This window comes from Diadema antillarum, unplaced genomic scaffold, assembly GCF_040938485.1.
Source record: "Diadema antillarum isolate AM-2024a unplaced genomic scaffold, OU_Dant_1.0 seq00000029_RagTag, whole genome shotgun sequence".
Lineage (NCBI taxonomy): Eukaryota > Metazoa > Echinodermata > Echinoidea > Diadematoida > Diadematidae > Diadema > Diadema antillarum.
The window spans coordinates 539,026-566,374 of NW_027271145.1; the positions used below are offsets into that span (position 1 = coordinate 539,026).

The 27,349-nt window shown below is 38.7% G+C and overlaps 1 protein-coding gene across 1 annotated transcript; it reads left to right on the forward strand.

The window, feature by feature from the left end:
- Nucleotides 1–7,224: 7,224 nt before the first annotated feature.
- Nucleotides 7,225–25,953, forward strand: LOC139725252 (pancreatic lipase-related protein 2-like). Its single transcript, XM_071636344.1, has 8 exons — nucleotides 7,225–7,418; nucleotides 7,828–8,404; nucleotides 15,246–15,300; nucleotides 18,882–19,177; nucleotides 22,014–22,135; nucleotides 24,139–24,245; nucleotides 24,670–24,800; nucleotides 25,648–25,953. The coding sequence occupies exons 1-8, from the start codon at nucleotides 7,225–7,227 to the stop codon at nucleotides 25,951–25,953; spliced, it is 1,788 nt and encodes a 595-aa protein (XP_071492445.1).
- Nucleotides 25,954–27,349: the final 1,396 nt, after the last annotated feature.

Below are 27,349 nucleotides of genomic sequence, written 5' to 3' on the forward strand. Positions count from 1 at the left end.
TGTAACATTATTTGTCAGCAGTCATAGGGCCTATATCAGAAAATAGAACATGATTTGATGTATCATTTATTCATCTTTCCTGTGATATAACCAACCATAGTGCACCTGCTTAGCTTCTTGTTTTAAAGTGATTTTACTAATAGAAAGCTAGACCATACAATACATGCTTGTAATTGCAGGTGATTATTTTAAGTGCCAATTGACTGAATACATGCAATCAATACACAGTAGTGTGCAGCAATGAAAATATTTTTGATACTAATGTAAGTCTGACAATGAAACCAGATGACATTCAGACCATTAGCCATTGAGAACAGTTTATATATTTTGTGATGACCCTTCCATAAAATGTGTTCTATGCAATCATCTGAACTGTGGTCAGAATTATCTTGCAGTCATATGATCAAGAATATTAGCCTAGTAAATTGAGTTGCTCATGTCTTGCCCCTGAGTTGTGATGAAGGAAAGTATATTTTGCCAGAGTGAATATTTGAATTCTTCATAAATGTCTTTTGTTGTTTTTACTATTGTTCTCTATTGTAGTCTAATGAAAATAACTTTAGCTCTCGAATCTTCCATTTGACTGTACAATGTGTATATTCAGGAGCATAACATGTTGGGGTATCCATTGGACAACATAATTACACTTATGATACGTTAGAATTTTGCTATGACACACTTCTTGGGACAAGGATAAAAGCATTTGTGTGTTATATTGTGAACTTATATCACAGTAAAAAATAAATCAAATACAAAATCCACTTGAACTTTGGGACCAGTCAACCTACTTGTTATTAGAAATTTGTTCATAGTGTTGTTCATAACATGAGTCCTCTGTATTCGGTGATGTGCTAGGATTAGCTTAGTCTTATGCTCTTTTATTAGATATAATCAATTGCATTAATATTATTCATGCATCATTCGTATCTTAAACTAGAGAAATGTGACAGTCTGGAAAGCCTCAGACTTCTGAAGTGATTTCTACATTCCATCATTGATTAGAATATCTGGTGGTTATACATAATAATAGGTGGATTTCATTGATCAGAGCCTTTAATTTTGACCCTGTATTTAGCCTCTGTACCAAAGTACTTTAAATCACTTCTTATTACATTCCCTACACTTTTTTTTTACATTCCCGACAGACCTGTGGGCAGAACACATGCAATGCTTTCAGTATTACCCTAGTGCAGAGCCACTGAAATGAGTTTGGTCTTGGAGTGTCCTGTGTTCCAAAGAGAACTGCTGTTTTGAGTAAAAGAAAATGTTGCAAAAGTATGTATATTGTAATTCATATAATACTTCTTTGTTAAAAAGGGAACAACCTTGAAAAGAAACATTTCTGACACTCTCTACCTTGCATGCCTTAATTGTACAGAGACAATTTCCAAATACGATAAACAATGAAATGTGATCATATATCATGACTGTTTGACATTCACGGATTGATAATTCTTAGAATATGAAGACGTTAATCATAGCAGTCCATTAAAGGAAACTACACTGTATACACAACATGAGGCACCACTGCTAATGTCATAGTGGGATTTAGTCAGGACCAGGGACGTATATTCTGTAGACGTTTTAGGTGCAGTAACAAGTTTTTCCAACTCTTCTGTGTTGAAAAACAAATGCTATCAATAAATTATAACGTGAATTATGACAAGCCCTTTGTTTAGATGATTTTTTGTGTGTCTTCTTTCCAGATTTTTAAACATTCTTTTTGACTGCGTATAAAACAAACTTGTTACTTCTAGGTTATGTGCATACAACTGTATTATGTTCTTGATATCCCACAATTCTTGTAAGCCCGAACTTGACCCAATAAGAATATAATAAAAGTAAAGTATGAGACTGTCTGTGATTTCAGTGATTTATACTTCGCTATGTTATCATATTAGATTTGAACAAACATTGTTTCGGGAAATCTGTGGGGTTTTAACATTTCACTTGTAGCTATGAATAGTGTTGATTTTATGAATGATTTATGTGAATTATAATCCATTCAAAATGCCGAGAAATCTTAATGAACTCTATTGCCATATCAGTGGCACATTGTACAGAGCTCCAATCAGTTTTGATAAAAAAGAAGAAGAAAGAAATAGATCCCTCTTCAAAATGCTTTACAGGTATAAGGTTATGGCAATTAAAGTACATGTATAGGTTTTCCTGGTCAATTTCATACTTTGATCATTCAAATTCATATGACGTGCATTCAAATTCACATAGCGCACGCACGTGGAAATATTCGGGCGTTTAAATTCAGAATTCGAGCGATCAATTTCATTAATGGGCGTTCTAATTCGTTTCGTGAAATCAAATTCACGATTGGGCGTTCAATTTCTAAATGCGAGCATCGCATTTCCTACTCGTGCATTTAAATTCACGCGATAGTCATGTGATAGGCCTAGTCCCGATGAGCTTGTTTGGAGCGTTCAATTTCATTTTCAGGCGATCAAGTTCCTATACTTCGTAAGATCAATTTAACGAGGAAAATAAAGTAGATTTTTTTTTAAAAGAAAGGAGAAATGGCATACACAACCAATGAATGCTAGCATATAGTGTAATTATTGTTGTTTAAAGGTTCTACATTGTTCTCTGTTCATGTATACTTTGTTTTTCATCTAAAAATTCTAAATTGTAAGGTCCAATCAGCAGTGCGTCCAAGCATCACACGACAATCTAATCATATTTCTTGATGATACTGCATGCATGCTGACAACCGCCCAAACACTATAACCACATAATGGTAATTTAAAGACAAAGTGACACACTAATGACCTCACATAGTCCCGCAAAAGTAAACTGATAAGATAACAATAAACAAATAAGACGTTTACGATGGTCATGTTATCAATTTCAATATAGGTCTAGTCGAAATTGCTTCTTCTTGTCAACCAACCTTCCATATATCATGCTCGTCTGTAGACATATACAGTGCCTAGCGTTTGTTTGTTTTTTGTGTCATTTTGCATCTAAGAAAATAACTGGTCTTCTATTGGGTATGTCTAGTTGGATATCAGGTGGGACCACCTCACCGGGTTAAACACTCTGCTCTTTGCGATAAATGAAGATGATAAAGAAGTGGGATCTTTTGCGTGCATGAGTTGTGACTCTGTCACACATGGGACCTCCATTTTACGTCCCATCAGAGCGACATGCACCTGTGTATTCCTTTTCGTGAAGCCCGAGTTCATATTTGTCAATGAACAGGTGGACTTCTACTGCAAAATGAATAATATTCATCATAAATCCCGATATATTCAAAGCTAAATGAAAAGGACACACATACACGGCCCTAAATTAACTGCATTCCGGCCTTCTTTTAAATTGATTGCAGCTATTTGGAACTTGGTTGCCTATTTACAAATTTGAATGACCGACGAGATTCCGTCGCCAGCTTGATATGAATTTGAATGCTCATTGCTGAAATGCGTGCTCCTCTCTTAAATTTGAATGCTCCGATAGTGAATTCGAATGACCGGACTTTGAATTTGATTGCTGATTCAGTGCTTCGAGCGTGGAATGCGTGAAACTGAATGCTCGGAATAGGAACTTGAATGACAAAAGTATGAAATTGACCGGGAAAACCTATATTTTCCTATACCTGAGAGTGTGGGAAAATAATCAAAGTAGCATGGAAGAGTGTATGTGATCCTGTCACTATTACAAATCCGACAAAAAAATTGCACACCAGTGGCGGATCCAGGGGGGAGCGCAAGGTTGGGGTCCCCATTTATTTTTTGTTAAAACAAGAGAAAAAAAAAATTGGGTAGGGTGCGCGCGCCCCCTTCAGATTTGAAAAGGCACACCCTCTTTCCGGAATTCCTGGATCCGCCCCTACACACATTGATTCTCTGGAATACCACAAAATGTTGTGTGTGTGTGTGTGTGTGTGTGTGTGTTTATGTGCGTATGTTAAGACTGATCTAGGTGGGGTTCATGGGTGCTCTCTGACAGTATCACTTTTCCCACGTTTTTTGCTGTCTTTGTGATGCAAGACGTACTGCCAATGCAGATAGAGTATAATTACAAAGATTGTTGTTTTGTAACTCTCCTTGAATGAGATCGTCTGCTCAATCTGTATCAAAGGGTTGTATTATGCACACCAAGTGAAAAAGAAGGAACTAGCCTGGGATTTGAACCTGCGCTACCTCATGATTACGGGCGGTGCCATCACTACCACTAAAGTCATCAGTTCACGGCAGTGACACGAAGACATTTCTAACAGCAAAAAACAAAGCAAAACAAAAAACAAAAACACAAAACAAACAAACAAACGAACACACACACACACACAAACCAAAAACATAAAACTGCACGTACTCTGTAATCAGCAAACCCAAATTCCCTTCATTCGTCACACCTTTCGTGGTCTTGTTGCGAGTAGGGATTTTCCAGCGCGCAGGATGATTTACACAAGTCGCACGCAAAGCTTGCCCGGAAAGGTGTGACAGGGCCATTACGAGAGGTTAATGATTAACGAGTCAGACCAATAGAGAACGATATATAGGGAGACACTGCATGGGTATTAGATCAAACATCACTGTGTCACTGTCATGAAGTGACTTCAATTAACTAAGGAATATTTGGAGTTGCTGCCTCTAAAAATTTACTTAGAGGCAGGTATTATCACCAGTGTATGTGATAATGTACAAATTAATGGACAACATGAACCTTGGAGCCCCCCCCCCCCCCCCCAAGTTTGCAACGTTCTTACAGGTTGCTCGATGGAGAGCGCTATAGACCCATGCACTGAGTTTCATATTTTTCTCAAAAATTCAGCAGAATCACGAAGGGTGACGAGAACAAAGACAGGAAGTTGTAAGTTCATCGTCCTTCAGTTACGTTTCGACAGAAAAGTTTGTTGCTCTGATTGAAAAAGTCAAATTCGAGAGGGCCGCCAAATATTGAAATTCCCATACATTTCCTTTTGAATTATGAAAAGTTTAATAGATTTGATAGTTTTGACTTAACTCGATGGTGCTGATTCCGAATATAGACGAAGCAACTTCAGTATCCCTGAGGGTTTTGAAATATCTAAAATGACCGCCAAAATTGAAATTTCAATTTAAGTATTTCCGTATGAATTGTGAAAATTGAAAATAAATTGAAGGTTTTTATATTTCGAGGCTGCTAAAATCGAATCTGGTTGATGCCCTCCTGTATCGATGAAGGGTTCTCAGAATCCAAGATGGCAGCCAAAAATTGACATTCTGATTTAAGTATTTCCTATGGTAAATAAATCAACAAGAAATTGTGGTTTTATCCTTCTCCAGTGAATGCTGAATCTGAATATTGTTGATGCAACTCTATACATCCTTAAGGGTTTTGAGATATTGAAGATTTGTATTTTGTATTTTATTTTATTTCATTTTGTTTTTAATTTCCACGTAAGTAGCATCCCTAGTGTACACCGTAGGCTCTGTTATGGGACTATTGGCATTTGTCTTGTATACTGGCCCTCTGAGTGAGGTCACTGCGGCTCATAAAGATATAATAATCTATTTATATACAAAATTGAGCCACATGTTATATCCGGATGATACCCAGTTGTAAACAGCGTAGATCACCGGGCTGGTAGTCTTTCATCTATGGAAGACTGTGTTCGGACATAAAGGCTATAGGGCTAGAGGCAACAACATGAAAAAACAGAAGTCATCCACATCTCGTCACAAAATGTATACGGAAGGGGTTTGTCAATCTCTACATTGACCGAGCCGTCATAAGTGCGTTCAAAATATGCCAGAGATCTCTGCGTTATTGTTGACGTCACGTTGGATGTATAAGGGAGTACATGTACATGAACAAGGTGCGCCAGGCTGCTTCTTCCGGTATTTATAAGATTTGGGGAATCCGGGAATAACAACCAGATTTCTACTAAATGACTTGTTTATGCCCTCATGTGGATTATTGCAGTAAATAGATAATGGAAAGTATGATCACAACACTCCTGTCATCCGGAATCTTCCCTGGCTGTTAATCCCTCAACGTCAAGATCTTTCTCCGATCACCTACAAAATCATCCATAACCGCTTATCTCATCTAAACCCAATTCGGCTACTCGTAATCTCAGATCCTTATCTACACACCTCAGCTTACACTGTCTTGGTCCTCGCACCCACCACCTTAAGTTACACGGTGATTGCGCCTTTCCCGTTTGTGCCCCCTTCTCTGTAACAACCTCCTGCTATTCAGTATATACTCTACCTCCACTGACATTTTCTCAAGACTCAAGAACCACTTAATTCAAGAATAATACCGATGATTACGTAATTTATGGATTATTCATACTTGTCTATTTTTATGTTTGTTCCTCTTGTTAATCATAAAGCGCTTAGAAACGTTTTGGGCAAAGGCCCTGTATAAAAAATGTTCCATATAGTTATTATCATTACCATTATAACGGCAGCCGAATTGACATACATAACTGTACAAAACTGAACTTGATAATCTTCGTCATGGAATACAATGTATAGGGTCCTACCCAGGTGGGCGGCGACAGCTGCGTTTCCGGTTCACAACGATGTATTTTCTCATCTTCCTGAACGCTCCTAGCTCCTTCAGTCTGTATGACCTTACTGGATATAATAGACATGATGGAAGGAGAGTACGCTGTTCGCTTTCCACTTTGATGAAGCATATCATAGCTTTACATTTTGAGGAATGAGAATTCTTACAAACCCTGCAAATGTGAGTAATATATTCGTAATTTAGTATATTCCTCCTTTTTTTGTCCGCAATTAACGGTGTTATTGCTCAACCCATCCAACCCCACCTGCATGTAAGGATATCTGTTGGAAGTAATCTTTTAGGTCGCTCGGCATTATGATTTCCTTGTAGCCAGTAATACAAGAATATTTTTTTAACCTTCTGAACCGACATTTGACCTTTGAATACTACCCGCGACTGAATACAAATACATAGTGAACTGGGAATGCTTCTTTGCATGTGCTTAGTAGTTGGCATGCACCTCCATCTCATGCAAAGACGCAATATCACTGCACCGTTATCGAGCAGAAAAAGAGTCCGTCACCTCGCTGGGATTGGTCCAACCAGGGAGGTGAGACAAAACTCACCTCCCTGGTCCAACGTTGGAAGCTTGGCTTTCCGTACGTATCACTCCGCTATATCTCAGCTTGCCCGTAGTTCACCGACGAAGACTTCACAAAGGCTATAAGGGACTTTGAAGTCCGTTGCTGTTGCCACATTGACACATTAGAAATGGCCGCCCTTGCTACAGATAGGGACACTTTTTCGGCGAAGGCTATACTGTGGGTGACGCCGAGGTCGACCTCGACTGCCTTCACGAAGTGCATGAGTGGGATCACCGACTGCACAATATGGTTCGAGCCTTTCGCCTTCTGCAACTTGGCTGCCACTGAAATGGAGAGAGCTGGGATAACCAATATTCCCATGTATAGCCAAGGTCACGAGTCGGACTTTCAACTAGCAAGAGAGAGACTGGGCAAAATTATGTTAGGAGAATTCTACGCCGATAGATTATCGTACGTATTAAATGAAATATTTAATGTTTTTGAAAAATTGCACGCTTATCTATATCGATGGACGGCTTCTCTGAGTTGGAAGTCACTCTCACATTTAAAGCAGGAATGTACTGTCTTTGATTATCACATAACTTGTTAGTGTGTCAAGGCAGTTGTTAAAGTGATGTTTCACACATGACATTATTATCGGGAGTCCTTACACTATTTGTGAAACATGTATTAGATGAATTTAATAAACAAACACGCAATGACGATTATAATTTGATCATACATGTAGTTCAATCGCCCACATGCTGTATGTTTGCTTAACACTTAACAGGTACGGAGGGCGCAGAGACAGCCTAGAAAAGTCGACATCAAAGTATGTCTTTGTGAAGGACACCAGCCAATCGATGCCGACAGCAGAAAGGCGCCAATACATACCAAAAGGCTACAAGCACGCATTTCTGCTACGACATCCATACCTTGTGTACACTTCGTACAGGAGAGCTGCATTCGTACAGCTCAGAGAGGCTGGCCTGCTGAAACACGACGAAGACGAAGCCAGTTTTGACGCTCGAGAGTACGCCAAGGAGTATCGTACAAGCTCCATCTTCAAATATCACCATGACCTATGGAAATATATCCAAGAAAACGTCGACCCTTCTCCGTTAGTCATAGATTCATCCGACCTTCTCTCTCAGCCAGCTAGAATCGTGCAAGCATTCTGTGAGGCAGTGGGTTTCCCCTACTCGGAGTCCTTGCTACAGTGGGACTCCTCCATCGAAGGGGTCAAGTCATGGGTATTTCCTGGAGAAAGTCTTCACTTGAACGAAGCTTTTCTGGGCGCTGCTCTCCGGACCACGAGCTTCAAGCAACCCTCTGTTTTACCGTCTTATGACAACCTCACAGAGGACGTAAAAGAGCTTGTTAAATATGAAATGCCATTCTATGAAAAAATGTACCAGAATCGCCTAGTTGCTTAGATACACAAGAATGAAATTCAAGATGTTAATTTCTCACGTAAAGTAAAGTCATGTCTTGCTTGAGTATATCGTTTAAATATTTTGCACTTCTTTCCTATATGTTTATCCGTCTTGTCGACACTGGTCCTGTGTATAGCAATCCCAATCATTTATTGTTGATAATACTCTTACTCATTACCATCATTTTATCGCCATCAGACCAGTTGCTTTAGCGAAATTTAAAACGATTAGGAAGTGAAACCCGAGTAGCAAAGTCGCGTTTCTTCGTATTCAAGACGATCACGTACAAGTCATGCAAAGCACATCTTGCACTTGGTGTAATGGTCGAACCTGCAAAGAAATAAAGAGTAATTAACCTTTGATACGCATATCAAGTTACTGCCTAATACTTTATATAATTGTACTGTATAAAGTTTTTTTTTTTTTCATGGCAGTGATTTTGTTTTACATTGCGTTTACCTGAAATATCTACGGTATTGCAGTTTTCACAGTATTTTGTCCCGAATTTGATTTAAGTTACTTTACCAAAACATGTAAGTACTATTTTTATCACATATATATATATATATATATACAATGTACACATATATGTGACAGTTCTTCTTGGTTTGAAGATATACTTATTTGCGGATCAAGTTTATTGGCACACATCAAGTTATTCATTGTGCACCACACATTGTTAAAAGTTGCTGTGACACTTTTGTCACTGAGATTGCGTAGATATTCATAGGCAGCAAAAGTGCTTTACTTTCTCAAAATTCTGGCTTTGTGTGTAGCTCACTGGCGTAGCCAGGGGGGGGGGGGGCGATGGGGGCGATCGCCCCCCCCCCCCTAAGATTTGGACCGGGGATTTGGGAGGCGGAAAAAAAAATGCGTGTATACTGTATGCATGCACATGAAGCGGGTCTCCTTTGCAACCTTTCATCAAATAAGATATTTTTTTGAATATTTCACTCAAAATGTGCACCAAATCGTTGAATTTCAATTCAAAATATGCAAAATCTCTCGTGCTTGGGAGGGGGATACCCCCTCCCAAACCCTCCCCCTCTGTGCCTCTTTCCCTAGCTTAGTACACTTTTTAGATTTACAAAAAATTATGAATAATTCTGAGTGCACAAGACTCATCACTTATATTCCGAAAACTCAAGGTTCCCTCATGTATAAGGGGAATTTCCCCTTTTAATCGACCCTTTCCTCCCTCAGCCCCCCCATCAGTTTGTGTGTGTGTGTGTGTGTGTGTGTGATTTCCCAAATGTTGATTCCATCAAATATGCGTAGACGAGATATCTCAATTTCAACCTTAAAAAGGCAAAAGCTCCAAGGGTTGGGAAGGGTGGGGATAACACTCGCCCACGCCTTCTCCCTGCTCGCCCGCCCCTCCCCCCCCCCCCCCCCCTTCAGCCATGCAGAGAAGTAGACTGTGGCTATACCCAGATCGCTGTATTTCAATTCTAAAAACGCAAAAGCTCCGCGAGCGGGAGGAGGAATCCCCCTTCCCCCAAGCTCTATATCTCACTAGACTTTATACATACACACAGATGGTGCACATTCGGAATAAGAGCTAAATTCCGTGATTTTATCACTTCGATGAAAAAGTATTGCACCAAATATTTGCAACAGATCGCTGAATTTCAGGTCTGAAAACGCAAATCACCTTCGTGTGGGAGGGGATATGCCCCCATCTACACCCTCGTGTGCATGCTTTTTCTGTTTGACTGCTGAACAGACAGTGCTCATGATATTCAGTGTAAGAATTAATACAAGAAGATTATTTAGATGATACCATTTTATAGGCAAATTGTTCAATAATAATCTACAATAAAATATACTGCAACTTTAATCAAGTGGGACTGTTTCAACTCGTTAAAACACGCAAAAACATGCATCAAATTGCACCATTTGCAACATCAAAATGCAAACAGTTCTCACGTGGGAGGGGAGACACCCCCTCCCACCCTCTCCCCTCCCCCTTCGCTCTGTCCGCTCTCTCGGGTTCAGTCGCGTTCATGATATTCAGTGAAAAGAATTAATACAAGAAGCGTATTTAAATTATAGCATTTTATAGGCAAATTGTTCAATGATAATCTACATCAAAATATACTGCTACCTTAAACAAGTGGGACTGTTTCACGTCGATAAAACGCGCAAAAACATGCATCAAATTGCACCATTTGCAACATCAAAATGCAAAAAGTTCTCACCGTGGGAGGGGGGACACCCCCTCCCCTCCCCCCTCGCTCGCTCCGCTCGCCCGGGTTCAGTCGCGTTCATGATATTCAGTGAAAAGAATTAATACAAGAAGTGTATTTAAATTATACCATTATATAGGCAAATTGTTCAATGATAATCTACATCAAAATATACTGCAACCTTAAACAAGTGGGACTGTTTCAACTCGTTAAAACACGCAAAAACATGCATCAAATTGCACCATTTGCAACATCAAAATGCAAAAAGTTCTCACCGTGGGAGGGGGGACACCCCCTCCCACACCCTCCCCTCCCCCTTCACTCGCTCCGCTCGCTCGGGTTCAGTCGCGTTCATGTTATTCAGTGAAAAGAATTAATACCAAAAGTGTGTTTAACTTATACCATTTTACAGGCAAATTGTTCAATAATAATCTACACTAAAATATACTGCTACCTTAAACAAGTGGGACTGTTTCACGTCGATAAAACGCGCAAAAACATGCATCTAACTGCACCATTTGCAACATCAAAATGCAAAAAGTTCTCACCGTGGGAGGGGGACACCTCCTCCCACACCCTCCCCTCCCCCCTCGCTCTCTCCGCTCGCTCGGGTTCAGTCGCGTTCATGATATTCAGTGAAAAGAAGTAATACAAGAAGTGTATTTAAATTGTACCATATTATAGGCAAATTGTTCAATGATAATCTACATTAAAATATACTGCAACCTTAAACAAGTGGGACTGTTTCAACTCGTTAAAACACGCAAAAACATGCATCAAATTGCACCATTTGCAACATCAAAATGCAAAAAGTTCTCACCGTGGGAGGGGGGACACCCCCCTCCCACACCCTCCCCTCCCCCTTCGCTCGCTCCGCTCGCTCGGGTTCAGTCGCGTTCATGATATTCAGTGACAAGAATTAATACAAGAAGTGTATTTAACTTATACCATTTTAAAGGCAAATTGTTCAATAATAATCTACATCAAAATAAACTGCTACCTTAAACAAGTGGGACTGTTTCACGTCGATAAAACGCGCAAAAACATGCATCAAATTGCACCATTTGCAACATCAAAATGCAAAAAGTTCTCACCGTGGGAGGGGGGACACCCCCTCCCACACCCTCCCCTCCCCCTTCGCTCGCTCCGCTCTCTCGGGTTCAGTCGCGTTCATGATATTCAGTGAAAAGAATTAATACAAGAAGCATATTTAAATTGTAGCATTTTATAGGCAAATTGTTCAATGATAATCTACATCAAAATAAACTGCTACCTTAAACAAGTGGGACTGTTTCACGTCGATAAAACGCGCAAAAACATGCATCAAATTGCACCATTTACAACATCAAAATGCAAAAAGTTCTCACCGTGGGAGGGGGGACACCCCCCTCCCACACCCTCCCCCCCCCCCTCGCTCTCTCCGCTCGCTCGGGCTCGGTCGCTTCGCTCCCTCGCAGACTAACCGCCCCCCCCCCCCCTAAGATGAAATCCTGGCTACGCCGTTGGTGTAGCTATGATATTTGATACCGTGATGACGGAAGATTATTTGATTATTAACAGAATCAATGCATGATGACTTACAATGAAAATACATTTTCTGTTTCTGTTGAGAAATTTGAGATAAAATCAAACAGAATTGCCTCTTCATCACTTCATCCATATTTGCTTGCTCGTGTTGATGATAAGTGTAATCAGTCACACCTACATTTTTCATGTTTTTCTAAGACTTGAAAGTAAAGGTAAGGTGAAATATTTACACGGTGAGAAGGTACATTGCTTCCTGATTCCCTGATGTGAATACTGGCGATTTCTTCTCATTTTGATTTAAATTTAGACTTCACCAGCATAATTGGAGACAGCACAGCGTCGTGGATCACGTATATCGCATGGATCACTCTCCTAACGAGAATCCATCTTATTTTGTCAAAACTGGAAAAATTAGGTAACTTCCATCACTGCCAACTTGAATGATCGTAAACTGCAGTGCCATTATGATGAGAATGGGATGGCTATTACAGTAATTGAATCTGTGTATTAAATCAAATATCGTTCCAGTGTTTTTTGATACAATTATTTTCTTGTTAATTTAGAAACTTAAAAAGATGTGCCCAATCAAGATAGTTAAAAAGTCATTTAACAGCATTAATTTCTAAACACGAACTCACAACTATATACGAAGCTTTTTTTTTAAATCTTATCATTTCATAAAATTGGATTTTTATGCAGACTTTCAAGTACATTTAGTTAGCTTGAGTGATATGAGTTCCTCATTACTTACTCTATTTCTCGTCGGCAATCTCTTTTCAGGCCTATTTTTTACTTTTTTTTTTAATGAAAGCGGCAATAGTTCTTTCACTTCTCCTATCATCCCTTATCGTCACAGAGTGTTTGGGCCCCTCAAAAAACCCGTCACTCGGCTTTTCCCATTCCTCTCGCCTTTCTGACATCTGTCAATCTCCGTTCTCTCTCTCCCATGCCCCATTACTGCTCAAGCCCCGATGAGGAGCTGTTATGGCTCAGTGCATCGGTGAAACCAGGGCTTTTTACACTTACCATACCCGTACCAACGGTGGGGCTTAGCCCCACCGTCGGTACCGGACTTTCCTTAGCCCACTTTCTGTTTACACTTGTTTTTGCCAAAGTGGGCTAGCCCCGCCGATTATCCCGCACTATCTGGCAAAAAAGCAGGGTTTGCGGTGCCAAGCAAGCGAGTGTGAACAGAACGAAGAAATAATCCGGGACTAAGCGACGGAGACGAAGTCCGAACCCCACTGACCAATCAGAAACGAGGTTATCAAGTGCTGCTGGTGCGTGCGTGTATGACTTGTACAGTGCACAGCGTAATCATGAATATTCATGTGGTTTGGAAAGTACGGGACTAAGAAATACGAATGTAAAAGATCAGTTTCTCTTTAGCACAGGACAAGAGCTTAGTACGGGATTTATTGGTGAGTGTAAAAAGCTGAAAAAATTGGTACGGGTTTAACGATAGTCCTGGGTCAGAGAAAGTACGGGGTTAAGAAACACAGGTGTAAAAAGGGCTTTAGTCTCCAGTTCCCTGCGGGTCGAGTCCCCTAGGAAGCAGCGGTTTGTGCCCCTCGGCCAAGGCATTTTCATTGTCACACTGTTTGTTCTCCACTGCCTGCCGGATCCTTCGGAACGGGGTTTAAAGCGTATACCGCGACCGCTTGCTCACGAGCATTCAATATTTCCATAGCAGCACGCAAAAGAAGTAATATGAGTCATTCTTTTATTCATTGAAACGTATGACCCAAGGTGCCTGGTTTTCTAAGGTGGGTAGGTATATAGGTTGACCACTTCACCGGGTTAGCACCCCTGAATGAATGAAGTGGGATCTTTTACGTGCGTGAGTCGAATCTCCATAAAATATTCTATCCGACAAAGTCACGCAATGAACGTGTTTTGCCTCTTACCCGAGGGGACGGAATGCTTACTCACAGCAAATTGCTCCTCAGTGAGCTTGGGAATCGAACCCCGGTCCCTTAGGTCTGGACACAGACGCGCTACAGACTAATTAGCAAAACATCCGGGTTATTACTTGAATGTTATATCTATGTATGTAAATTTCAAAACAAACCACTAAGCTTCGAAGGATATATATGCTTTATTATGACCAATAAAGAACTTGAATTTTGTATCGCAAAGAAAAATAATAAGCTCCCTATTCATTTCCGGAAATGGAGATTTGAATTTTGAATACATGTATAATGATAATCGGTACGCCGTTCAATTTGTTATTTTGTTTGAATTGATGTACCAAGGAACACCATGCGTGGGGTGTATGGGCTGAGATTCCTTTTCAGTGATTTGTGGGTTTTTTTAAGTTATATCCAAATGTATTAGAATTAATCATGTCTTGAATATATTTGTTCAGTTTGTGACAAAATGTGCATAGACATCAATCCCGTGCCCTCCTGTTGGTGTTGTTTCACGGTTTTCTTGGCACTTTATAATTGTTTTCCTCTTATCAATTGCACGTAACACAAATATATAATTTATGTTATTATTGTATTATCTACTTTTGATTTTCTTTAAGAATATATATCGTATCATATTTGTTATACATAGATAATATTTCGTATGACACAAAGTGACTGCTTTAAAGCACACCTAGACCTATTTGCTATTGCATGGGTAGTGCTGCTTTTTTTCCTTCCCCCCTTTTTTTTCTCTCTCTCTCTTTCCCGATGATTGTTCTAATTTACATGTTCATGTATGTATTGATTTGTTTTTGATTCCAATAAAACGCATTAAAAAAAAAACCAACCGACCTCATGATACAATGTATACTTGCCGAAACAAAAAGGTTTGTGACGTGTCACTGTTGGTAGGGGATCATTATTAATCCAGAAGATCCGCAGAATTTTGTTTAGCACCACTGACCACCACGTTTTTTACATGGTCTTAGTAGAAAATATAGACGAGTTTGTGAAAAAAAAAATTATCTTCATGGCCTGTATCTTAATTCTGTATCTGACTTTTTAATTTCTGCTTCATTTTTATATATCTATTTTATTTATTTATTTATTTATTTATCTATTTATTTATTTGTTTAATTTTAGCGTCATTGTGGTGTGAGCAAGCCTCAGGAGTATTTCCGGCTGGGAGCCCTCATCGGTGATCAAGCTCTAACAGTTCAAAACTTTCCAAACTTAACCGTGATGCCAATGTCGATGTTCCTTCATGTTCTTAGTCATCAGTTTAGCCTCTCTGATGCACTGATCAACATGAATAGCCTAGGTTGAATAGGTCCTTGTCAAGGCATACTAATACCTCACCAAATTTGCTGGATCTTTCTTCTTCTTCTTCTTCCTTTTGCCTGCTGTCTGTGTCAGTAGTATGCAAATCTGAGTTTGTAACTCTGCCGTCAATACGGACTGTCCTCCTTGGTCTTCTGGAGCAAAAACCATTTTGTTCCAAGAAGATGCTGAAGAGTTATGATGTTGAACTTCTGGAAGAGAACGCAGCCTTGTCTTAATCCGACTGTAAGCCTATAGTCCTGAATCAGTCGCTTTTATTGCTGCACGCAGATGTTCTGTACCATTCTGATCAGCTTGTGACAATGATGGTATACAGCTTCATGGTATATCTAAATAAACACTGTGTGCAACAACGTGTCCGCGTGCCTTCTTGAAGCTCACACACGAAGGGGCCTCTCACGGTATGTAGGCCTATCATCATGTTGGTCTCCTCCGCTTTTGACTTCAGATGATGTAGTATAGGGTCTTCAGCATAGCCTTTTAATAGCTTTGGGGTTTGCTGAGACTGGTGGTGCGGTGATTCTGGCATAGTCTGCAGCCAGGTTGGCTGCTTATCTTCAGGAGAGTATTATGCGGGAGTGGGTTGAAGTCGTGAGCCACTTCCTATCGTCCACAGTCTGGACTGTCTTCGCTCTGATATACATTATAATGCCAATATTTCGTAGCTGATGGCGTCGTAGGAATGCGGTTTGTCGGGAGGCAGCGGTTTGTCGACTGGCGGTGGGTATGTGGTGGACCCACAGTAAGAGTTCTGTGGGTGGACCGTCGCGATTAAAAGGCTTCCGCTATCGGCCAATGAGGGCGCAAATCTGCGGAAATGAAAAAAAAAAAAAGAACAGAAAAGAAAAAGAAAAGAGTCCCGAGAGTCCATCGGGACTAGCCACTACCCTGTTCATGTTTACCAGATCCTATTGCAGTAAACCATGCAGTGTAGGCGCTTATAACGGCTCCCCCTGCATGCTATACCTTCGCTGCGATAGGACGTGTAGTTCGCCCTCCTGAGTTCTCTCTTTTCAGGGATTAAAGTGGCTTCCATAGGATGGCTGCCATTGTTACTATATATGGAGACATTCAAAGGGACCACACAGTACTGGTTGAGGCGGGGAATCGTGTTTTGAACATTCCTAAGTGAGATAATGAGAAACCTCTGATGAAATATGAAAGAGCATGTAATTTTAAGATGGATTCAACGTTTATTTGATGAAAATCGGTTTTCAAATGGCTGAGATATCCCCCCCCCCCAAAAAAAAGTGATAATAGTAATAAAAGGCGACAGGCCACGCCTTTTATTAGGATCTCTTTGTCTCACCTTGTTTTTGGATATCTCAGCCATTTCAAAACCGATTTTCGTCAAATAAACGTTTGACATCCCTTAGAATTGCATGCTCTTTGACATCTCATTATATAGAGTGGTTTCTGAATATCTCGCAAAACGTTAAAAGCTAAATCCTCACCTAAACCAGAACTGTACACATCCTTTAAAACCTCCTGAAAACCTGTAACTCCGTAGTCATAATGCTGTAGTTTACTCCTCTGAGCAGTATCCTGTCCACTTCTTCAGCTATAGGATGTCCTGTTTTGCTTTTATTGCGTCTTAATTTGACCAGAATGGTGATGGTTCGCCTTTGTTTGCGTTGGTCAGTTCTTTGACTTGCTATTGCGCTTTGTTGGTGCTATGCTCCTCCAGATTTTTTAAATCTTTTTTTTTTTTTTAAATGAAACCTGAAACTTATCAGCGTTATTGAGACGTTTGGGTCGTTTTGATATACATACAATCACAAAGACTCACTTGCTAGTATCATAATAATACGCAAAAGGGCTTCCGTTGCAGTTTAAATCATAAAAAACACGCGTTCTATCTAAAGTAAATCATAACGTAGAGATAGACAAAATTAAATTGTCAAAAAAACCCTAATTTTTCGTTGGCCCCTGATCGACTAACGAACGTCCCTTTCCGGCATCGCTCATCCTGCATCTCGTGCTGCACGTAATATCATTTCCATATTTTGTACATTTTGGGTAAGCAGAGGCGCAAATGTATTCATCTAGCTCCCAGCTTATTACCTGAGGGCTCGTATTGCATGGAATCACTTTGAAATTATCTGTGTATTGGAAACATTGGTTTTACTAATGTATGTATATAGGTAAAATTCTCAAATGAACAATGTTTCTGGTGTATAAGTCTGTGGCGCTCTGGTCGGCTCTCTATGTTTTGTTTTGTTTTGTTTTTCCTGATGATACTTGCTAGAAATCAATCGGAAAATAATCTTTGGAACATTTTAAAGATAACCCTAAAAAAAGGTTACATCCCGGATGCTTTTCATTCCGCAATTCTTACAGCTGTAGAATGAGAAACAGGAAAAACAAACCACAAAGTAACAAACAGAAGATTTGCAGAAAAAAAAAGCGGAAATGGCCTATAATTCAACACTAAACAAGACGGAGGGGGGGGGGGTATACTGTGTGAAGAAATTCAAGTAAATAAGACCTGTAGGCTTCAGGATACAAGGCGAAGCCAAATAAAGTTGGTCATTAGGTATTATTATAGGTTAAGCATATTCTGCCTCTGAATTCCTATTCACACTTTCTCTGGTTTATCTTAACATTCACTGTAATAATTTTGGTTACTGATATTCGAGAATGCTATGCATTGTATGTATTCCCAGTCACGCTTTTGAAATGAACTTATCTTAAATGTTCCCATTTGTTTTTCTCTTTTCCTCATCTGCCATATTTGATTTTGATCTATATCGATGAACGTAATTAGCCTGCTGTTCCTAATTCTAAGCTCCTCTATCCATATTCCGCATTTTCCGGTGTTACTTCTGCAGATCCAAGTTTGATATTACTAGAGTGCAAACAAGCTTTCCAAGTATACAAAAACCGCTAAAGTATTACTTTGTTGACAATCGCCTTTGCGCGTATAGGATATCCTGGGTTATCTTAATGAAGGAGAAGCGGTAAGATTAGCTATCAGTTATCAATGTTTATCAGATAGTGAGTGCAAGAAGCTTACTTTTCCAAGCCAAAACATTGGTTAAATAGGTACACTCGCAACAATTTGAATTACAGATGCGTTAACTGTAAGAGATAATCATAGTATTTAATCCGAGTTAGCATCTGTCCCGCATTCACACTCTATCACCTGATAGCTAGACATCTTACGAAGACAGACGCCTGTTTCATCACAAAGCAATCATACTTTACGGGACCAAGCCTGCAACGCTTTTACAGGAGACGAAATGACGTTGGGAATGCTTTTCTTTCCCGTTTTGGCGGCAATTAGCGTAAACCTGGGTAAGTCTGCTGTTTCGTGTTTTCCTTGCACCTTTGGCAATATAATATGCTCTGTTTTTACATTCAATGACTTCATTTCGAAAGAAAGAAAGGAAACAAAATAATTGTATCCCTTTGATATCCATCCGTTTCCAACTGCAGCACTAGGATCCGAGGTGTGCTATGACGATCTTGGATGTTTTGACGACAGTTCGTCATGTCATTCACTTCGTTTTCCACCCGAAAGTCCCGAGCAGATTGGAACGCGATTCTTCCTCTATAAACGACCGCTTGGCTCTTCACCGGATTCCTACCAGTCTTTAAATCGTTTAGATAGTAACAGTATCATTGCTTCAGAATTTGACGGACGTCTTCCCACTAAGTTTATCATCCACGGGTATACCGACACCATCTTCTCCGACTATTTTCAAGACATCAAAAATTCGCTTCTAGTAGAGGTGCGTTTCTCTATTACTTTTTGTTTGTTTTTTGCTTTTTTTAAATCCGTGAAATCTGGTCTAGAAAAAACAGTCGCTGTTTTCACTCGCATATTCCTTACACCGTATTGTGTGAGATAAATGTATGATAGTCTTCAGTCTCCTTACTACATGAGCTTTATTATGTAGTTATCAGTCTTTGATGCATGTTCATGCACATTATACACACATAAACTGTCTGCATACCAGATACGAACATTCTATTCTCACTGAAGTACCTAAACTCTTCCTATATCATCACTCTGAACCGAAATAGCGGTGCTAAACCTTCCCTATTATGCCCGACGTCTGGACTGTTGGTGGCGCTAGCCACCTTTCCAAGAAGTCAGTGAAAATAGAAACACTTACTTTATCCATTTATATTTGTTGTCGAGTCTTGAGTAAATACCTTATCGAAAAAACCCACAAAAACACACACACACACAAACACACACACACACAATAAAAAGAAACACCACCAGAACACCACTACTTTGAAATTAAGTCATCAGTTGCTGAACTGTATACAATAGATTTCGAATAATTATGGAACCAAATTTAAAGCTGTAGTTAATATGAGTTTATATAAAAATGAACACTATCGTTATCATTATGAGTACCATTATATTTCAGTATAATTCATAGGAATATAGATTCATAATAATCAATGTTAATATCAGTATCAATATCTATATCAATATCAATATATAAAAGCAGCACTATGCATTACGTCCTAAAATATTGATCAATGTGTGCAAGTAACTTTTCCAGCCACATTGAAAAGAATGTTCAAACAAAATAGAAGAATGTTATAGAAGAATGTAAAACATACTACACGTAGATGAAATATCACTGCTGTAGTGAGGAACCATGGATATGGATGTACATGATGTATTTCACATGAGTTCTTTTAAAGATTTGCATGAGTATTGGTGATCATGGGCCATATACAGCATTGGAGCATAATAAATGACCCCCTTTTTTAATAGACGTTGATATGTGAAACAATCTTTTTTTTTTAGCGTTATGCCATTTTTTAAAGCAAAGCTCTTACCATTAATCTACGTTGTTCTGTTTAGCTCCAGTGCATATCTGTTTTCACTAACTTCTTAATCGATAATTCTTAAATGTCCATAATACCTCTGCTAATGATAATCATTCTGTAATCGTAGGAAAAGAAGAAGAGCATAATGTGTTATGTGTATGTGTGTGTGTGTGTGTGTGTTTAAGAATCAAAGACGGTTTGGGGTTACACGCTGATAAGTTGTACTTGTAATTCAAATAAAGTTTCTCATTATCATCGAATGGTTGCACAACAATGGACAGAACTATTTATATTAACTATCTGTGTCAACATCATTGTTTTCATCACTTTTTTCCTTGCACGAGTGACCGTCGCAAATTGTCTGTTATATAGGAATATATATATATATATATAGATACAAAAGTGTTGTTCACCTGTCATAGAACTTTGTAAATTTTTTATTATCATTTTTTAACTAGTCAGCTCAGAAAACACAGAATCTCAAACTTGCAATTTGTATCTTGGTGAATAATTGACAGAAGACGATCGAGCTCTACCACTTTTAGCTTCTCTCATTTCCCCACTCCACAAATAAAAACAAAAACAAAGAAAAATTGTAATCGAATTCTGCCATTCGAAGGGGGAGGGGCGATTGAGACTCAAGTAGGTGCATGTGTTCCCTTTGCAGGTGCATGTGTTCCCTTCTTAATACACGCAATGTACACATTTCTAATACTGTCTAAACGGTATCAATGTTATTATATATTAAGTCATATTGTATTGCCAGAACGACAATGGTTCATCCGCCTACAGCATGTGGCTTTTCCGACCCCTAACCTGCACTAGAGAAGAATTTGCTATATAACTGTATAATTGTACTTTTTTATTTTGTTTTTCTCTTATGTTCCGGTCATTATTGTACCCGTGCTCCCCTTCTCAATCTTAAACTCGTTTTTAACTGGGACCTACGCTCAACAAGCTCGCTTTTAAGTAGGTTCCTTCATATTTCTTTAGCATTCATTCACAGATTCCAAACTTAACAGATCGACCACTATTATGTTATATATATTTGCAATATTCTATGTATGTCATGTATTTCATTTAATTTTGTTATATTTGATGTAATTTTTCATCGAGAAATATGAAAATAAATTGAAATTGAAATTGAAATTGAAATTGAAAGTATAAACACGATCAAAACGTTCCGTGACGCTGATGAGTCACAGTCTGACTCACAGAACACATTTTGTACAGGAAGGTATTCACATTTAGGATTTAGGAGAATGTTGTTACCCACTTGCCGCTCAATTTGATGTTGCTCCTTTAATTTTATTGCAATCAACCCACGACATCTTCACATCCCCTGTTATACTTCAATCACCGCCATTAATATTTATACTGATACTAATACTATACTATACTAATACTTATATGTACTAATACTAATATATACTAATACTAATATATACAAATACTAATACTGATACTAATATTAGTACTAATACTTAATACCAATACTAATACTAATACTAATACTTATATTGATACTAATTCTAATACACTAATTTTAACACTGCTTGTATCAAACGAACATTACAGAGATCGAAGAAAGACAGCAGACCAGTGAGAGAGTGAGGGGTGCGAATGAAAGATAGAGATGGAGAGAGAGAGAGAGAGAGAGAGAGAGAGGGAGAGAGAGAGAGAGAGGGAGAGAAGTAACACCAAACCTTTAAGAATTTAACGTTAGATAGGTCCTACATAGTTTGAAGGTTATGTCAAACTTAATTTCAACAGGGCAACATGAATGTTATCATGGTGGACTGGCAGCCTGGAGCGAGGGGTGGCTACAATCTTTGTCGCCAAAATATCCGTGTGGTTGGCCGGGAGATTGCAATGCTTGCCCGTCTACTCAACAGGTATATGTCTCATTTCTACAAATTATACCACTTAAAGAAACCAAACCTGTATGTGGTCATTTATCTCCTAGCGAGGTTGGGGAAGAACATAATCAAATAACAAACTGCTAGAAATTATCACGACATATCTTAATCTTTTACGCCAGTCAATTCAATTACTCTTTTTTAATTGTGATTAGCCTAAAACTATCATAGCACACATTTACATTCTTAAGAGGGGCACCTTTAAAAATTGACTTTGATAAATCAAACAATTGAACTTAGAATTCAAACACCAACGAAGAAAAGGAATTGGATTTGTAATTTCCCTATACAATGTTTCGAAGTGATATTGATCACAAATACACTGTATAAAGCAATTTGAATATGATGATTTTATCACTGCCTCGCAAGTCTCCCATTGACCTGTTCACAAATCTTCCACCGGTATACTGAAAAGTAACTATTAGAGAATAGAATGAATTAAAATAGAATTTATTTCACTCTTTTCATCCAATTGCTGTAACTCAGGGTTAAGACTTTTTAAATTCTTTTTATTTTCTTATCTTTTGTTTACTATTATCATTTTTTTTTAGACCTGGGTTTGTTAGTGATCACAACCAGCGAGAAAGTATGAGTGCTGTATAATCGCCACATGTAATTAGAATCTTTGGATATATCGGACACGATTGTTTTATGAGAATATGTGAGTCTTAAAATACTTTCATAACTCCCTTGGATTAGGTGCGAATCTATGAAATTGTTTATGAATTATGAAACAAAAAAAATGAAATTCTGTTTGCTTTATTTTATGCAATCTTTAAGTAGCGCTCGTAAAATAGAGCTTAACAAACGACGAAAATTCATGCGACATGCGCTTCTCTCTATGGGAGAAATGCCAATGGGTGAAATACGCCATTAATACAAATTCGTCTTGATCCTGTACTTGCAATACAGTATTAGCGAAATTACTCCTAAGTAGCTTTACCCGATCAAGGTAGAATAACGATAACCATATTCTGTACGTAAGTACATCATAAATCAAGCCATAATGTCCTCTATGCAGGTCGAACCTGATTTTTAAGTTTAACAAATGTGAAGTTATGGATACGTTCATTTTACGAAATCATGCAAATACAATACAAGAGAATGCACGTTGTCATACACATAGTGAAGAGTATTGAAAACGATATGAAGTCGAATAAATTTTTCAATAATTTCTCTCGAACAGAGTTATCATATTGAGAACCCGTCCGTCCCTCTCATATATCTATTTACCTAACATACTAAATGCATCTCGTTATATGTACGCTTACTTTATTACTGCGTATGGTACTCAATCTCCAAAATTATTGTTCATCGTGAATAAAACCGCATTCCATGTATTAGGCCTAGCCATTACCTGTGTAGCAAATCTGCATGCGCTCTGTGGATATTGCGTCATGTGGTATAAGCGATGTTGACATGAAAATAATTATCTTGTGATTATAAGTGACGATTGATATTAATCACAACTTTTAAGACTGAAGTGATCGCAAATCTTTCCTATGTTGCAATTTGTTCTAAATCAATAGCAAATTTTAAACTGCCATGTAATTTTCAATTAATCAGTCATTTCTTACATCAAACTTCTGAAAAAGCATCATTAGAAAAGGTGATAACACTCTCAACCACTAAGGTAATTTCAAGGTGAACATAGGAATTCAGTTTTGTACTTGTATAAAGATAACAATTTTTTGTATAACTTGTTTGTGTTATGAAACAAATATCGCAAATTTATAGGTGTTGTAAAATTGTCTTATTATAGGTTGATCGCAACTTGAGTTTGGCATAGATATCAAGTCGGATATTTTTAATTAATCGCAAGTTGAAATCAATTGCAAGTTTATGATGCTTGAGGCTAATCTTAATCACATCTTTTATAAGCCCAGGTCTCCTTGATGTTGTAACCGCTGGCTGATCGAATCCCTCTGATTTCTACACTAACAAATTCATTGTATTGACTGTCTTATGACGTCATACAGAGAAGCCGGAGCCGCCTACGAGGATATGCACTTGATTGGTCACAGCCTGGGAGCGCATACAGCTGGCTACGCCGGAGCCTATCAGCCGGGATTTGGTCGCATTACAGGTGATAATGCTGCTCTCCAGCAATTACCTAGTGTGCCAGAATAGGTAAATTGCAACAGTGGAGCGCGTACGCGTGTAAGCTAGAATAAACACTCAGTGCTGTTTATGATAGTTTAGGACTCTTATGCATCATGTTGGAGTAAAATTTGATGGCAATGATCCTTTGCTGATCAGATTGATAACGGGGAGTGGTGTGGTTATAGCAAAATGTCTTTATCCCAGAGTATACTAGTATCTGACTCACGGTCTTTTAGTGAAAAGGTTTGATAAACGACCATTGTCGTCATGCTGAGACACAGAAGAAACGGTGAAACATAGATCAAAAAAGTTGGACCAATCATTGGTAATACATTTAAGGAAATCTTTGATAAAATTATTTCGTCACTACATGCATCCGTTTTCCTACAAACCGTGGCAATTGACAGGTTTAGATCCAGCCGGGCCTGGATTCCGAGGCGTTGAGAGGCAATGCAGCCTGGACCCATCAGACGCCCTCTTTGTTGACAACATTCACACAGATTCTGATGACGTTGTTGGAATGGGACTCATGGACCCGGTAATTATTGAGAAATACAGCCATCTTAAACAGTCTTCGAGGCTAAAATTAAATAGATCACTTTTTAAGTAATTGTCTCCTCATAATAATCATCAGCTCACTCTGTTTGCTTGACTTTGCTACATAAACCACTTTGACAATCAACTGTTGAACCGTCTGTGCAATCGTGTCTTTTCACTTTCTTTACAGAAACATTTATCCGTCTGGGTCTACTTTGTTTATCATTGTCAACATTAAAGTACAGTTGAATCAACCAAAACTAAAAGAAAACCAAACGTGTTGAAGTGCACACGACCAAAGTCATTTTGTGTTCGCACATGTTGTAAAATTATATTGCATTTCTGCTAGAAAGGTATCGACAGTGTCAGCTGGAAATTGAATGGGTATAATATATATTCAGTTTTCCGTTCATGTTTGATTTTATTTTCGCATTTTCCGTGAAAAAAAGAAAGATATGTAAATTCTATAAAAATGAACATGTAGGCCCTATATACATTAAGTGCACAGCACAATTTCTTTAATTGAAGGAAATGTATTGATTTGATACCTCAGTTGTTTTGTGTTTCAAGAAAATGGGAAACATTGACAATACCCAATGTTTTTATCATATGTATCGTCAGAGTAAGGTCACAAAGAAGAATCATGTAGGGGCCTATGTGTTATTTGGCTGCATCTTTCACTAACTATCACGTCAAAATACAATGTATAATCAGAATTATTGGTTTCGTGATTATTATTATACTGGGAATATCTTAATGTCGATTTCCGGGACTGGGGTGTACTTGTAAATGCGAGGACATTCGACCGAGTAGATTATGAAATCAGAATTCGTTTTCTTCTCACTCAGATTGGCCATGTTGATTTCTACCCGAATGGTGGTGTGGACATGCCGGGTTGCGCCCTCTTCGACGTAACTTGCGATCATTTCCGCGCCGTGTATTACTTCGAGGAAAGCATTCGTTCTAGTAATTGTCAGTTCTCTGCTTACCCATGCGATTCATGGAACCGCTACATGTTGGGCTTTTGCGCCAAGTGCGGGTTGGCAGGCTGTCCGGAAATGGGTTACAACGCAGATCAAAGCCAGGCCACAGGGACATTTTACCTTGCTACCAACAGTAAAGAGGAGTATTGTCAAACACAGCGGATGAAATAAGAACGAAAGGATATTTTGAGTTTCAGTCGGGAAAAAATCAATACAGTGTATTTGAATAGTCAAATTTGGTAGGGAATCATTATTATTGTATGTCTGAGGATTGATCCCCTCACCTCTAGTAAAGATCGAGCTAGCAGGGATCGATGAATGTAAATGCATACATGGTCTAGTGTGCCAAATCTAGTCAGATTGGTTTGATATGAGTAAATGAGTAAGAGTGACAGTTCGTACAGTTTTTGATTGAATAAAACATGTATGAAGATTTGCACTAACAACTCACCAAGTTTTAGAGTTAGTATAAATGTTACGGGAGCTCGAGGACATCTATAATACTAATTAGTACTCAACGCACAGTGTCGATCGTTGGCCTCCGAGATATCGAGTTGTCACATTGCATGCTATAAGAATACATCATTACATTGGAATTAACTACAGTGTATTCTACTTGCGCATGTGGTCCACACTACCAGATGAACTTTGAAGACAGTGAATCATGCATTATCTATGAGAAGAAAAAAACATAAAACTAATAGGGAGGTTAAGATCAGGGACCCGCTTATCAGGGGATGACGATCTTCTATCAAAGCAGCAATGTCAGATTATATCCTGTTCACGCGCCAAAACCTTTCCGTAATCTTATATAATTATACATCTAAAGGCCTATTGTAATCTATCACACTGTGTGTGACATGTATCACTAGGGCGACTCTTACATTGTACAGTTCAAACACAGACTACAGACAGACAGACAGATTGGCAGACAGACAAACAGACACATACACAACATCATACATAATTATATACGTGTACATAATGATAGAGCGTATTATTATGCAGCAAACAATACAAATCATATGGCGTGATGAGTGGAGCTCGATGCCCTGTAGCAGAAATCGTTATCAATTCTAGTGGATTCGACTCTCGTGAGAATGATATTTCATACCATGTCTCAATGATGATTTTGATTTTCTAATACATGCCGTAGTTGTATACATAATTGATATGCGACATTGGTTATCACTTAAGCATGTTTTGCTCCTGTTATACGTTGCCGTTGAAGAAACATCGATTTCATTCATGCACATGAGTTGTATGTATTTCCACTGAGTTATGTTCATGGGACAAAAGGATATAGAAATGATAATAATAAAAATTAGTACGCCATGCACATGAGTTGTATGTATTTCCACTGAGTTATGTCCATGGGACAAAAGGATATAGAAATGATAATAATAAAGATTAGTACGCCAATTGGATTTTAACACAGTTACAAAACCATGGCTCAAGACAGACAAACTTGGCGAGGACTCATACGGAGGCTGTCAACTGACAGGCCAACTGGCCTACAGGTATCCGGGTGAGAAGAAGAATAAAAATTAGTACGCCAATATTCTAT

What these genes read in the sequence shown, in the direction of transcription:
- LOC139725252 (XM_071636344.1), top strand. Translation starts at nt 7,225, where the DNA reads ATGGCCGCCCTTGCTACAGATAGGGACACTTTTTCGGCGAAGGCTATA. An exon ending in GGGATAACCAATATTCCCAT is followed by an intron (nt 7,419 to 7,827) that starts GTATAGCCAAGG and finishes AACACTTAACAG; the next exon opens with GTACGGAGGGCGCAGAGACA. An exon ending in CTTGCCCGTCTACTCAACAG is followed by an intron (nt 22,136 to 24,138) that starts GTATATGTCTCA and finishes GACGTCATACAG; the next exon opens with AGAAGCCGGAGCCGCCTACG.